Below are 16,370 nucleotides of genomic sequence, written 5' to 3'. Positions count from 1 at the left end.
CTACAAATAAACTACTGAGCCCTCTTGGCTACTGAGGCCCCTGAAAATGAGAAGCTACCTTTATGGGAAAGGATATTGAAAATGTGAAACATTAACATCAAATAACATCAACAAGACAATCTCAAAATACGTTTTCTTCCATTCATCATTATTATGTTAACGTTATATGTAAGCAAAATAATATGCTTATAAAATGAGTTGATGGAAAGATCAAGTGTTATACCATTGCATTGTATTATACCATCAACAGTGAGTCTATAAGATGGCTTATTAGTGATCAAACAAGAGATACTTTAATAATGGTTTATTTAAAAAATCATTTTTTTCATCTTCTATTAAGAACTTGAAATGAAATAACAAATTCAATAAAGTCATGAAAACAATAATATATAAGCAATCTATGATAACAAAATGTAGAATTTAAGTTATCAATATACAAATGTACATAACAAATAGACAATCACACTAGTAGAAGAAAAAAAAACAAATATTAGCTTTAATATATAATTAAAATCTATTTTTCAATTCCAATATGAGTTTTATTTTATTCTGATGCTGAATATGAAAGATAGGTACTGCTCCATCTTATCAAAACCTTGAAGTTGGCTTGTGAAAAGCAAGATTTATTAAAAATACTCACAATGAAAAAATGTTAAAATGCTAAATTATGAATAATAAAAGCATTATTTATTTTAAGAATCATATAAACATTAGTTATTAGATAAATGTATTTTGTTTATCAAAAAAAAAATTTTAAAAAAAGTTAAGAAAGACATCTTTATTTATTTTTTCAGATAAGCTATATAAGTATATCTTTAACATTAACACTATATAACAAAGGTAAGTTTTACTTAGCTTTTGGAATGGTCATCCATTAAAATCATAAAAATAACTTATCACAGAGCATATAATATACAAGGATGGATATGAATTCAAGTTATAGGAAAGACATCAGATAACAATTCTGGTTCAAGAACATGTTTAATTCTTACAATTAAAATTAACAACAACAAAAATAAGGCACTGCTTGTTTGTTGTTATTCATCATCTTCAAATCATTTGATCTTTTTACATTCATATTCCATATAAGAATAAAATAATGCCATCTTGAATTAATGAAAAATCCAAAACAAACTTTTAATTCTTGTGTCAGATTACAGTAATATAAATATCTCCTTCTCTTTCAAAAAAATCAAAACTATAATCTTAACTATGCATATTACAGTACAAATAGTGACCAAAATATGCCATCTTGAAGGATATCTAGTTATAATCCGATGAAACTATATTTTCAAAGTAAAAACAAATCTAATGTCATATATTTTCTTTACATTTCTAGTGTAAAAATAATCAACTTGTATGAAAAAAAAATCGCCAAAAATTACAATTCTCTGAGACCAAGACTGAGATATGAATCAATTAACAATAAGCAAGACATTGAGATCACGATTTGATTCTTTCATTATAATGTTCCTAATATATATATGGCTGATTGTTTTTTTTATATTAAATGCCAGTACCAGCTATTTCGAGACAGCAAATTCTTATTGGTGGTGCCTGATTATTACCACAAACTTTGGTAGCAACCAGTCAATAAAGATTGGAGTAAAAATGCACCTGCCACTGCAGGGTATGGAACTCACAACCTCAGTATTGACAGTAATGATATAGAGAGTGTTTTTCTATATGTGTTAAGTATCTTTTCAGCACTTATTTTACTTTGTCCTAATCTCTTAATTTTTATACATGAGTAAAAGTTTTTTTGTTTGTCCTAAATCTGGATGAATAAGTCTTTGAAAACTCTCCCTTATTTTATGGAGAAAAAAAATACTGAAGAGGTTTCCTAGATTTCTGAGTTTTGCACTGTCCTATACCTTAAATAATTTGTGTTGCTGTCAAGTGTAAGCATCACATTTCATTGTAGCTGATTCTCAACAATACTCAACATGAACAACATCTTTAATGAGCTAAAACTTATCCTTAGATGTATGAATATTGCAGTTATGATTCAGATTGTGACTAATGTACATTTATCCTATATTCTCAAAAATTTAATTCAACAGAGAAATTTGCCTTATAATTAAGTATATATTTTTTTCAAAGCTACAATTTTCAAAAATTATCAAATATATTTTCTGTATCTCAATAAAGAATATGTTTCCTCTCTGTTTTTCTTCTTCTGTATCTCACTGGTAATTTACATACATATCACAGGTTTTATATACTGAATTATGATTGCATAGATTATGGCAACTATAGACAAATCAAGTATAAATGTATATAAATGATGGTTTCACTCTCTAAGTCGTAAGTGGTCTAGGCTGCGATGCTGTTAGTATTGTGTTTATATTGTCTGTTCTTTCTTTGAATTCTGTATGGCCTGTGGCTAACTCACTACAAAATATAAAAAAATCAAGTATAAAAGAAAATCCGGAAACAAACTTCACCTGGCTATACAGTATGGGCTTTGCTCATTGTTTAATGATAAAGTGACCTATAGTTTTTAATTTTTGTGTCATTTGGTTTCTTGTTGATTTGATTTTTGGTGTTTTAACGCCACTTTTAAGCATCACATTTAGGTCTCTTGTTGAGATTTGTCTCATTGGCAATCATACCACATCTTCTTATTTCTATATTTAGACCCATCAAATTAATTAAGTGTAATTCTTAATTACTAGCACTGATTCAAACTACTGATAGTGAACTGCTATGGTTTTCAGGTATAATTAACTCAGAATAAATCAAAGGTTTTTGGTACTCACATTATTAAAATTGAGAATGGAAATGGGGAATGTGACAAAGAGACAACAACCCAACCATAGAGCAGAATTAAAATTCTTTTCTTAAATTCTTTGTTGATAAATTAATTTGATTTTGTGTGTTTTTAAGGCCACTTATAAGTACCGCCTTTGGGCTATTTCATGGCCCCCAGTTTTTAATGGTGGAGGAAGTCTGAGTTCCAAAAGAAAAACATGACCTTCTATAGAAAAACAGAGTTAGTATTTAGACCACTTGGCCACCGAGGCCCCCTCGTCAATAAATTAAGAAATTGTTTTAAGGAACTAAGTTGGAAAGCTCTTTAAGAGGTTAAAAGCAAATAATCTGAGCAACTAACAACTAAAATAATTCAAAACCTTCTGAATTAAAAAAAGTGCTTAGCTTTAAAAACAAATTTATCGCACCGTGGGTGATTGGTTTAACGCCGTCACGTGGTGACCCCCTATGAGACCGTAGGGGGTTAGTAAATTTCATAGGGGGTTCATGACGCTTTAATGGTGACGTCATCTATTAATGTTGTTGTGATTCATTGTTTATTTTTATCATAACGCAGCAGAAAAAGTCCAGTGTGCGATAAATTCTTTATACGGTTAACTACTGACCCCCTACTGACCCCTGCGGCCTCACCCCCTTTGAATTTTACTAACCCTCTATGGATCCGTAGGGGGTCAGTAGCAAACCATATAACTTATAATAGTCTCTAACAAAAGGTAACTATAACTAGTTAATACAGCTGCTAATCTAAAATTTATTGTTTTTAAAATTCAAACCATCTTTTAATAGTTTCTAGCCCCAGTTTGAAAATGTTAAACATTACAGAGGCCTTCAAATATAATTTCAACCAGCATTTACAATTGACACTTAGAAACTAGATCAAGCTTCATCTAGTTTTATATGTTTAATTTGATTGATTTTTCAGTGTTTTAACGCCACTTTTAAACACGGCATTTAGGCTATTTGGTGGCGGTCAGTTTTTCTTGGTGGAGGAAGCCAGAATGGCAGGAGAAAACCACCGACCTTTGATACGAAAACTGACAATCGAATCAATTAAGATTAGAGTTGAGTGCACCCGCACAAGCAGGGTTCGAACACACAATCTCAGTGTTGACTGGCTAGTGATTATAGTAGTAACTACTTAGGCCACTCAGCCACCGAGGCAATCATTTGTTTAATATTCCTCAAACATGAATGAGATAGTGTATAAGAAAGGATAAGCTGACATTTTTTTGCCTTAAGTACCTAAAATTAATGTCTCCATCCCCGTCACTATCAAGCTCCTCCAGTAAAAGTTCTATTTCCTCTTTCGTTAGTTTAATTCCATTTTCCTGAAAAAGAAAAAAAAAACAATACATTATATCTACAACTGCAACCATGCTTGACATGTATACATGCAATTATCATGATCTTTCTCATGCTCTATTCTACGAAAATTAAATAAGCTCTTGCAAAATGAAAATATGAATAAACTAGATGATCCCATGCAGAAATTCAAAAAAGAAATAATTTAAAATCTGAGATCATAAGATATACATAACAAGGCAATCTCTAAGCAAATCTAAATTTGGAACATTAAACCAATAACTTTCAAACCTAAAACAGTATAAGCTTTTTGGCCAAAGATGTGACGATTAGGACTACTAAGAGTAAAGACTCATTTGTTCAGAGTCAAAAGTATGTATCCATGTAGGATCAAGACAGGTTTTTCTTTATTTGTACTTTTTTTTATTAACATTAACAAATTCTTTATTGCACTCAGTATCTAGTTGTTAACAAATGCCCTATTTAGAACAACTATTATATATAGGTTTATCCCTGTGTGTTATTCGTACTTTTTTTTTTGTTTCATGCAAAATATAAAATTATAAAAAAATATGTTTAAAATTGTACATGTTTCTTTTGATAAATGTGAAAAAATAATGTTCGTATGAATTCAAATTATTTCATATAAGAAGCAAAATCATCAAAATGAAAAACGACACTTAATTTATAATGGATTTCACTGTAAAGTAAGAAATTTTAGAATATTTTATATTTTATTCAATTTTTGGACAAAAATTCAACTAAAATGTATTGAGATTTCAATACATCCCGTGTACAAATAACGTTATCAATGAATGAAATTCTAGTTTTCATATTTTTCAATTCATATCTCCTTGCCATTTTAGCAATAATCGAGATAATAAAACATCACATAAATTTCTAAATTAACAGTCCTTATATACAATTTTGTAAATTAGTGACACAATAAAATCATAATGCTATGTATACAATTCACAATATTTGTTTAAGCCATTACAATATTTATTTGAGACACATACATGTAGCAAACACTGTCAAATTTGTTAAAACAAGAACAGAGGTAAATGTTATATTATGCAGGTATATATCAGAGGTGATGACAAACATCTTTAAGTCCAAAACAATTTTACTTATCGTGATACAAAATCATTTTACATATGTGTGAACAACAATTTACTTTCTTTCTGAATTGTAGACAATAAAAACAAACAAACACTAACATACTAAAAAACTTTAAAATGTAAAAAATAAAATGATTTTTTCAACTCATTAATAAAGGAGTAAAATCCTATAAATTATATCTAATAATTTTTCAAGTTTCCAAAATTTTTTTTGTCTGAAACAGCTGAAAAAAATATCCCCCTTTTTTTTAACAACTGTTATCATGGTTATTTACTTCAAAACAACATTTATAAGACAAAAAGTGATGTTAAGTCTCGTCAATCAAACCAACATTAAGATTCATCAGTGATAATGGACACAATACCTTTTGAGATGATGCTGAGGATCCTCTGGATATTCGTACTAAAGCTGACTTAGCACACTACATAGTACACAATTTTTAAAATCAAATGGTGTATCTAATTATTAATGAATCCTTATAAATGCTAGATTGTCTTTTCTTGGATGGAGAGTTGTCTCATTGGCACTTATACCACATCATCTTATATCTTGTTATCATTAAAATTAAGTTTGATTACTGATAAAAGAAATTGACAAAACATTTCCCTGTTAAAAAACTTATTTTCTGCTAAAAACCTTTGAATTTTAATTGCTGTCTACTTGTTGCTATCCTAAATGCAAGATTTTTTCCGTTGTGGGCCTATTTCAGATTTGTACAGTGAAACTTGTTTTTAGAGACCACTTGAGGGAGCACCGAGTAAATGGTCCCATAAGACAAGTGGTGTTTTAAAATAGGTTTATTCTATAAAAAAAAAATGCCCTTCACAGGGACATCAATTCAAGGTTTTTTTTATAACATAGATCAAATCTTATATAGAGGTGGTTTTGCAGTTCAAAAGTTGATGATTATAAGTTTCGTAACTTAAAGGTGTTTGAATTTCAAAGACAAGGATACTTTAGAAGTAATGAATTGGGAGTTTAATAAATCTTATTCCACATATTTCACGTTTGTTTCTTTTATGGGACATCCATAGTTTGCTGTTTGGTCAAATTTTGTCCCAGTGATCTTTTTTTTATGATTGTTTAGTTTTGTCTGGTTTTATGAATTTACCTTGGAGATTGACATTTTTGTTAGTACATCTTTTATCACACTTTATACATATAATATTTACCTCTAATCCCTGTTCAAACTCATCATATGAAATACACATACTGCCATCCTTATCCAACTGACTAAAAAAGTCTATTAATTTCAAATTGTTCTTTTCAATATAGTTCATTAATTTGACCATTGGATGTATTTTTGCCTTTGGTTTCTGAGGTGGCTCCATACCACCATGTTTCATTTTGATATTTGGTAATTGTTCTTTCACTTGTTTAAAAATTTCTTCAAAGTCTTTATTTACTAGAACATCCTGAAATAAAACAAATTGTGAATTAAATGACATCTTACTACATTTACAAATTGGTGGAAACATCAAATGTTTCTGTAAAAAGATTCAACATGCATATTTAACAATTATCATTTATAGATTTATCTTGCAAGAATATTGAGAGTAGCTGTGTCCAATATTTTGCTAGAATGACCGTTTAAAATTAAAAAAAAATAAACTTTATAAATATCATGCTTCACACAATTTTGAAAGAAGAGGATTTATAATTCATTCAGACCATCTAAAATTGTGTAGAAAACAGTTTAAGATATCAAAAGAAGGGAGATAAGTCATTATTTGCCAGTACAAAAACAAGTAACTGTATAAATATCTTAAGGAAGTCTGGGTCATAATGAGGGTCTCTTCATACAGATACAACTGGCAAAACTTAATCATATATTCAACTGAATGACATATTTATATCATATTTGAACATAAAATTGAGAATGGAAATGGGGAATGTGTCAAAGAGACAACAACCCGACCATAGAGAAGACAACAGCAGAAGGTCGCCAACAGGTCTTCAATGCAGCGAAAATTCCCGCACCCGGAGGTGTCCTTCAGCTGGCCCCTAAACAAATATATATACTAGTTCAGTGACATTTTTTTGAAGATGGTAGACATATTGAGGATTATTCATTTTCATTTGGATTTTTTTCTTTTCAGAATAAGAGAAACAACTGCTAGTTACACAGATGTTTTTGTTTTAATTTTAATGCAAGAACTCTTTGCTGAGAAAACAGCAATTATACTGTTTTTAAATTGTAAAAATATTTGAACTATGTATAAAAATATTATCAAAATCATGCATACATTCAGATACTCTTTAACATTATTGCATTTGATACTCCCATATTGTTCCCACAATGTTGGTCATTATCTGTAAATACATTAGCAATTCAAGTTATTTTAATTCGTTTCATGACTCAATTAAGGAAAAGAGAATTGTGATTTTTCCCTAGTCATCTGCAGCACAAATATTTCCCAATCATAAACAGACATAATAGATTTCATCAACCTTTGAATAGAGTGCTATGCTATAACATACCACACAACTTACTTCAAAATTAATTTCTTCAAGAACACAATTAGGATTCCGTAGTATTGCTGCACATATACCATAACATCCAGCACTTTGCATAGGATTTTTACCAATCTGAAAAAAAGATTAAAATTTCTTTTAGATAAAAGTACAAATAAGCATTTCAATAATTAAACGAGTCAAATGATTGCTAAAAATGCCATGATGTCAATACAAAATTTAAATGAATTTCTAATAATGCTATCAAAGTTAAAAGTGTTTCATCTTTTTTTGGCATTATGTATCCAATCAAATCAAATCTTCTATCTTCAATCAAAATTTAATCAAAAATTTTCTCAGTCTATAAAATAACATTAATTTTCTTTATTGCGAATTGCTCATTTAATACATCAAAAAATGTCCAACTTGAATATGTACCTATAATTTTTTGTTTTGGTTTGTGTCTGTGAATTGCTTTCATATAGATGTATACCTGAAATCTCCTTTGAAAATTGTTTCTATAAAAATCAGTCAGCATTTGGTGAGAAATATTAACGTTGTGAGCATTGTTTTTGTTCTTGGGCTTTTCATCATCATTGATATATGTGAAAAGAATCTGAACAACAAAAAAACTTTCATTAAAAAGTTTGCACCAGGCCATTTTCTTAGAACTGCACAACAATGTAGGTTTTAATTATAAATACTAAGGAATTAATATTTTCTGAAAATATGTTGATTAGATAAAGTGACACAATAACCTTGACACTTACCTTTATAACTTTTAAAGCTGTAGTTTCATTAACAGCCAGACCTTTGCCTATTAAAACAGCTGCTTCGGTAGTTAATCTGCAATTCCTGCAAAACATCAGATGTTCAGTAAAGTTTGTCAGACTGGATCACAAAGATTTTGTCATTTCTACATGTCAACTAATGTCAGTTTACTTTCTCCCGTTACTAATTAATAAAATTTGAAGAAGAAAAAAATGTTTTCTCTGTTTTGTATATTTTATTCTTTTATAAGGAAAAATGTCATCAGTCCTGAGACCATATAGAATATTTGCCCACATTTACACATAGGCGACACTAAAAAATTATAAAAAACTCCACGAATGTAGTGGATGACCCATAAAAGAGTAATTCTTTCATGTTTTGAAGACCTTTTATATAATCATTCTTTAAAATGTGTTGTCAGAGAACCATTTAATTTGTCTTTTTTTTTTCGACTTCTCATTACCACTAATATAGTTCCTGAGGAACGATCTGCCCAGTTTCCAGTGTAAAGTACTCGCATAATTTAAAAAACATATTTTGTCTAAAATGCAGTTTTCAAAATCATATTAAACCAGCTCTGTACAATTATTATTTTTTTTGTAATTTCTATTCAGCTGATTGTATAATATTTCTTTATGATTTTTTTTCATTAGTTTTTTTTCCAACTTACTTCTAAGTAATGCAAATGTTTTGAACAGCCTCAAAAACTTACATTACATTAAGCTCTTCTAAGACTTGGTTATGTTTTAAAGCATCACACAGTGATATAGCACCTTCCACACCAAACCCATTCCACGATACATTCATCTTTTTCATAAAGTCGTTGTTCTAAAAAACAAAAAATAATTTATCATATCAAATCCAAACAACAAATTCTTTCATATTACAAGTATAACAATTGAATTTTTGGATTAATAGAGTGAAGGTTGGCATGATTTTGTAACAACATGTTGCTTTCCAGAACTGCAAGCTTTTTTCGTTATGGCTAAAATTGTTTCTTTATATTTCTTGTTTGTTCATATCTTTCCTACAGTAATTTAAGAGTTCATAGATTTTCCTGCACTGATGTGAATTGTATGTTCTTTTTTTTTATACAACTTTGGGTAGTCCAATAATCTACATTTTGAGATTTCTTTAAATCTGTTTTTTTTTATTTTACTACACAAAATAAATATAATAATATGAATAATTAAACCCTATGGAAGTACAGTATACATGCATTTAGATAATCTGCACTATCTATAATACATACCTGCCAAGTTTTGAAAGTGCCCATGGGGGTTTTAGTGCGCGACAACAATTTCAAAGGTTACAATTCTTTGCGACGACTTTTTTGCGTGTGCTGTTTTGTGGTCAAGAAAAATTGTCATATTTGTAAGATGAGCTTACATGCCTTTTTCTTAAGTTTATTTGCATAATTCTAGTTATTATATATCAGTAGAAAAGATGAACATGTAGCTGCAAGACCAGGAATTAATTTCATGTGTAAGGATATTAAATAATTGTTGACTTTTCCAATTTAAAATTATGCACAAAGAAAGACCTTTATCAGGTTGGGAACAACACCTAGGGGTATCCCCTCAATGTAAGGACATTGAAAACCACTGTTTCAGTAAAAATTAGCACATATTCATATTATTTGAAGAAACTTTTCCCAAAGAATTATACATCTTATGATCTATCTGGTATAATATGGGGACGGAGTCCCCAATAACAGTAGAAAATTCAATAAAAAAAAAAATACGGGAAAATTTCCCGAATTTTTCATTGTACTAATGAACTCAAAATCGTTCAAATATTTTTTGTCGTGTTTTGAAATGCCGGACCTGCGCAGAAATGTACAATGTACTTCCTTTTTCCGGTCTCGTTTGTATGAAACTTTGAGTAAAATATATATTTATCAGTCTAGTATAAAATAGGAAGGAACGCGCAATACCAATTTAATTTTTAATAATTCCTTGATATGAAAAAACGTTACCTGATGATAGCGTTTCTTTGTTTACATTGCATATGACGTCATAATTTAAATAACGTCACAACGAAATCCCTAACAACAGAACCAAAATCGGAAACGTTACGGTATTTCCGTTTCTTTTTTTTTACACAAATATTTAAGTTACAAAAAAATAATTCATACAGACTTCGTCCCCATTTACAGGTAATGCCTGCCTCATATTATGGTCAACACATGTCCAAGAATTTTGGTATGTTCTTGGCATAATATATCATGTATATCTTCTTTATTTTTCAAAATAATTAGACCCTACATTTAGAAAAGTAGTTCTAAATATAATGTCAGAATTTCCCATTTTTAACTGTTTAAGTTAAATAAAAATCTACATTTTTCATTTTTATTTTTCACAGAAGTAAAATGACCCCTTGACTAAGGGAAGTCCCTCATTTAAGGGATTCCTCATGTGGGTTTTTTTGTTTTGTCCATGTGAAAAATAAAGAATAGTACATTAAATAATTTGGTATTTTAATAAAATACATAAATAACATTTGTTACAGCAAGTGTAATATCAATAAATTAGTGAATAAACTACTATTTATTATCTTTATGGTAGTACTGCATCATTGAAGTTTGTCAATCAGCCAAGCTTTCAATCTCATTCTGTGTAAGATCTTCCTTGCAGGTGAAAAACCATTTGCCATGTTCACAATTTAAAAAAACAGAGAAATTCAACACAAGTTCAAAATCTAGGATGCTAGAATTATCTTGAGAGAAAACGTTTTTGATTGGCTGATTAATTTGATCATGAGAAACATAGAATTTGATTGGCTGAACACGAATGTCTTCCTTGGACACAGTTCAAAATCGGGAACCATCATATTTTTCGTGTAGATTTTCACAAAATCGTGTTTTAGAGGGTTTTTCACGATCACGATCGTGCAATCGTGACAAAGGGTCAAAATCGTGTAATACACGCCTAAATCGTGAAAGTTGGCAGGTATGATAATACTAAAATTACGAGGTCCAATTTGTCAGCCGTCATCGGGTAAAAACGACAAATCAAAGAATTCAACTCTATATATAACTAATATAGGACAATGGTGTAGATTAAAAATTACACCACTCCAGACCCTTTTGTTTTCCACATAATTAATATTGCCAATAATTAACAAGTTCCGGGTCTAATCCGATACCGATACCAATAGTATATTCACCTGTTAGCTATTACCTTATCTGTACGTTTCGCATTGGACAGGCGCACCACCAAACGGTGTATTTAGGATTTTGCTATATACACGGGTCATAATCAAAGGGCTGACACTACTAAATTCAATCATTGTCAAATTGTTCCCTATTGTAGCTTTATTCAGCAATCAGCAAGACTTTCTAAGATAACTAATATAGGACAATGCTGTTGATTAAAAAATACCCCATTCCTGGATAGCCTGGACCTTTTGTTTTCCAAATAATTAATATTTCCAATAATTGATAAGTTCCAGGTCGACGGGTTCAAATAGAAAGATTTGAAAGCAGAGAAAACTGTGTATCTTATAATCGACACGACTTTATCAGATGACAATACCAATTGCTAAAATAAGGCTTAGGCATAGTTATATACTTTAATTCAGTCACGGACCCGCGATATCACGGGTGTGTACTTGTAATAATTGAAAAATGTTGCATAAGTAGGAGATGATCTTCCCCAGTCAATATAAAAACTAAAATCACAAAAAGAGAGCATGTTTAGCATTAAAAGTTATTTACTGACTCCTAAATATCTAAAATAATAAAAATTCAGATAATGCTCAGCCAAAAGATACAGCTAAACATAGGAATAATCTTGTTTTATGGTGAAAATTTGAACAATTTGTATACACTATAACTTAAATGAGCTTTAAAGGATGACCAAAATGTTATATTATACACAAGTATCCTAAAATTGTGGGTAAAAATTGAGATTTTATCAGCAAATTATCCTGGGTATGTATTAATCTAATCACCAAAAATTTTAATAATCTAAAAACCTCATTTGTTTACCTTAATACCTTGTCCTAGCGCCATAGCACCTTTCCGTCGTATATTGTTCCAACTGATATCCAGTTCTTTCATTGTCGTATTCTCTGCTATAGCTGGTCCCAGTAGAAGTCCTGCTACCTCACCAAACCGATTATGACTAAGGTTAAGGTATTCTAATTTTGAAGCCTTATAAAACAAAGTAATAATCAAATTATAATAAATCTGAAAGCAATTTTTATAAGTTCAAATAGATCCATTATTTAATGAAAAAGTTATGATGCCAACAAATCAATTTTTATTTTCAATCATACTATCAAGTTAAAATCATATTAGACATGTACTTCAGTTTAAAATTAACTACCTGAAACATGTTAAGCCTAAACTTAAACTTGATATAGAACTCACTTATGTACAAACAGACTTGATTGTTTGATTTTTTGTGTGTTAAATGCCACTTTCAGCATTATTAATATTGTTTATTTTGTGGAAGCCAGTTTTTATCAATCAAGCAAACCAGTAGAGTGCCTGGAGAGAACCACCAACCTTTGATATGAAAACTGACAATCCTAGTCAATTTAGATTGGAGTCAAATGCTTCTACATGTGTACAGTTTGAACTCACAAGATAGTGTTAACATGCTGTGGATACAGTAATTGAAATACTTAAACCACTGACATCATGGTCCCATCAGGTGGAGCTACAGTATTAAAATCATTTTAAATAATGACCATTCCTGGCCTCTTCATTCAATGGTTGTCGTCTGTTTATGTGGTTCATAAGTGTTTCTCGTTTTTCTTTTTGATATAGATTAGACCGTTGGTTTTCCTGTTTGAATGGTTTTACACGAGTAATTTTTGGGGCCCTTTATAGCTTGCTGTTCGGTGTGATCCAAAGCTTTACATGGATGGAGAGTTGTCTCATTGGTTCTCATACCACATCTTCTTATATTTGAATAGTAAAATCTAAAGAAACAAAAATTCTTACAGTGATTGCATCAGCAAAGAAAATGGCAGATTTGTCATCAAATTGATTGCCTGAAAAAAATAATTAATTAATAAAACTGATATCAGAACTAAAATCAAAACGATAATAATTGCATATAGCATGCATTTAAATTGTAAAATTGTTTGACGGAAAGTAAAGAGTTTAATAAGGCATTTCATTGTTTTATATTTTTCATGTTTTTGGGGACTTTAGTTGCAGTCTATACAGTATGATTTTTCTTCATTGTTAAAGGTTTTTTACTTTTGCCTAAAGTTGCTAACATACACTTCATTTGTACTTTGGGGGATATTTGTATTTTATACAGAGTGGATAAATAATTCTATTAATATCCCACCTGATAGTGTAAGATGTGTAAGAGTTGAATTGGTTTTCATCACTTCCCCAATCTGTTCGGCACAGCCAAATCCTAGTCTATTGTCTCGTAGCGTCTGAACATAAAATTTATACATATAACAACATATTATGATATAGGGTTATTGCATGAATATTGGGGAATATTGTCCCTAGTAGAATTTTATATTGCACGAGCTTGCGAGTGCAATATATGTTCTACGAGGGACAATATTCTCCAATATTCATGCAATAACCGTTTTATTGTATAGCAATATAATATTTAAAAGTAAAAATTGGTTTAAACTAAGATTTTGTCGTTGATGACGTCATGAATTTTGAAGATTTATTGCACTAGTGCAATATTGGAATTTATTGCACGCTAACTTTTTGTTACTTTGTGTGGGAAATATTATATTGCTATGCAATAATATTATGTATATTTATATATATGAGATGAGAGACAGAAATGATATTTTTTTTCTTTCTAAAAACAGGTTATTATTTTTTTATATTATAATAACAATAACCTGCATTATGTTTTTTTCTGTTATGCATTTGTCATTATACAACTCTAACTTTTCACCCTAAAGCTGTCTACCCATAGAGATACGATGGATAAAATAGGATCTGACAGTGTTATAGTGTATGAATTTATCAATTGTAAAATGGATGAGTATTGTAACCTTTGTTTGTTCGTCCCTCTCTATTTTGTATCTTCAATACTCTCTTAAGGATGTTCGCTGCTCAGTTTCAAAATAAATAACTTTTCATAAAACTAGTATGTACTGATAGGGAATAAATTGAGGAATCAAAAAAGCAAAAAAAATATAGGGGTCAATGTGCTTGTTTTCGAGAAATTAGCCATTGGAATTTTGGCGGGAAAATGTTCTCTCTTGATTTTTCATAGCTTTATCATTGACTAGTTAAAGTTCTCAAATACTATTAAAAAATAAATAAAATTTTATAAGACTTTTACAATTGACTTATAATTATACATGTAAAAGATTTATAAAAAGAAAAATGGGGGTTCATGGGGAATTTTTTTTAAAGCATTCAAATGGATAAAACTAGAGGATTCCGAAAATCTGACAAAAATTCCAAAACTGACAAGCAGACATCCTTAACATTGATTCTTTTTCAGTGAAACCTTCAGTAAACTTTATAACCTTTAATAAACCTGTTTTATATTTTGATCAAAATTATTTATGGTGCCTATAGCAAATCAAAACTTTTGTAAAGCCAAATCATATCTTAATAGGAGGTGCACACGTTATTCCCACTGCCCCTTCAAAGTTGATTGTTGTACTTTTTATAAAAGTTTCAAATAATCTCTCCTATACACAATATCATTGTAAATTTCAACTTATTTGGATTCCCCAAATTACAAAAAAAAACTGCATTTTTTTAAGTCGTTTCCATGGCATGTGTTTGCAAGTGTCACTTAAAACATTGACAGTTCAGCAGAACTTACCAAATCTGTGATGTAGATATTTTCCTTTAACATGTTACACACAATAAGACCACCTGTATCCCCTAACCAGTTATCACTGATGTCTAAGTTCAGAACAGTAGTGTTAGACTGAAAAATTAAAAGCATAATATGTAAAATAAGTATAGTTTAAATGTATGGTTTTCGTTTCAAAATCACGATAAATAGTCTACTGAGTACCATACAGTGAGTAAGTGATGTTTAATAAAAATGCTGTCTTATTGATGTCCAACAAAATATAAATTGGATTTTTTTCGAAAATATTTTTGTGGCAAAATTTTATCTGGTAACGAAAACCAGTCTAGAATTAAGTCATATGATCATGCAATTGATTAAGGAGGTTCGCTACTCTGTTTAATAATAACAAGCTTTTTAAAAGACTGCTATAAAGTGATAGTATATAAATAAAGAAACTAAAATAGCAGAAAAAAATGATGGGTCCATGTGCTTGTTTTCGAGATATAAGCCATTGAAAATTTGGTGGGAAATAATTCTCTCTAGATTTTTCTTACATTTAACATTGGCACTCTTCTTGTTTAAAAAACTATGAAAAATAACAGGGATTTTAAAAGATTGTGTAATATGGCTTCTTAAACTATATGTAATAAAAATATAAAAAGAAAAGAAGGGGTTAGTGGGCAAATTTTTTTAATGTTAATACATGGATAAACCTAGAGGATTCCAAAAATCTGGCAAAAAATTAAAAAATAGAGGACCAAACAATTCCTTAAGTTGACATATATATGGTAAAGAAACTCATCTTTTTTGTAAATGAGCTATAGGAACCTTTACATATTTCTTTTTAGTTTGCTATATTATTAGGTTGCTGCCTCACATTTACCTTAACTGGAGTCTTAATTTAGTTGAACCATCATGTCTTTTTATTCATATAAATGTTAATTTGTTAATAAAATAAATATTTGATATCAAACATCAACAAATTAAACAAATACTTTGTATTCATTAGATACTAATTTTTGTATATTTTGTGAGATAGGTGAACAACAATTTAAATATTTAACAATTTTCCTACTATCAACAAAAATTATTACCCACTAAAATTAAAGAACCTAAGTGAGCACGCTCACATACCCCACATCCCCACATTGTCATTGGAGAAATTAAATAAGTGTAAGAAAAAAAAATTGT

At 29.7% G+C, this 16,370-nt stretch overlaps 1 protein-coding gene across 7 annotated transcripts in view; it reads right to left on the bottom strand.

Annotated features, from left to right (window-relative positions):
- Positions 1 to 968: 968 nt before the first annotated feature.
- The window catches only part of LOC143076250 (uncharacterized), a 63,300-nt gene continuing 47,898 nt past the window's right edge, over positions 969 to 16,370 (bottom strand). For all 7 annotated transcript variants that reach the window (XM_076251979.1, XM_076251980.1, XM_076251981.1 and 4 more), the window contains 10 exons: positions 15,204 to 15,311; positions 13,734 to 13,827; positions 13,379 to 13,428; positions 12,416 to 12,580; positions 9,137 to 9,252; positions 8,424 to 8,508; positions 7,693 to 7,788; positions 6,372 to 6,614; positions 4,018 to 4,103; positions 969 to 2,394 (listed from right to left, as the gene is read on the bottom strand). In XM_076251979.1, coding sequence (XP_076108094.1) covers positions 2,301 to 2,394; positions 4,018 to 4,103; positions 6,372 to 6,614; positions 7,693 to 7,788; positions 8,424 to 8,508; positions 9,137 to 9,252; positions 12,416 to 12,580; positions 13,379 to 13,428; positions 13,734 to 13,827; positions 15,204 to 15,311 — 1,137 coding nt within the window. In that variant the 3' untranslated portion in view covers positions 969 to 2,300. The remainder of the gene's footprint in view (positions 2,395 to 4,017; positions 4,104 to 6,371; positions 6,615 to 7,692; positions 7,789 to 8,423; positions 8,509 to 9,136; positions 9,253 to 12,415; positions 12,581 to 13,378; positions 13,429 to 13,733; positions 13,828 to 15,203; positions 15,312 to 16,370) is intronic.

The sequence above is a fragment of the Mytilus galloprovincialis genome, chromosome 5 (genome assembly GCF_965363235.1).
Source record: "Mytilus galloprovincialis chromosome 5, xbMytGall1.hap1.1, whole genome shotgun sequence".
Classification (NCBI taxonomy): Eukaryota; Metazoa; Mollusca; class Bivalvia; order Mytilida; family Mytilidae; genus Mytilus; species Mytilus galloprovincialis.
The sequence above is the reverse complement of the archived record's forward strand: the minus strand, read 5'-3'. Positions and strand labels throughout refer to the sequence as shown.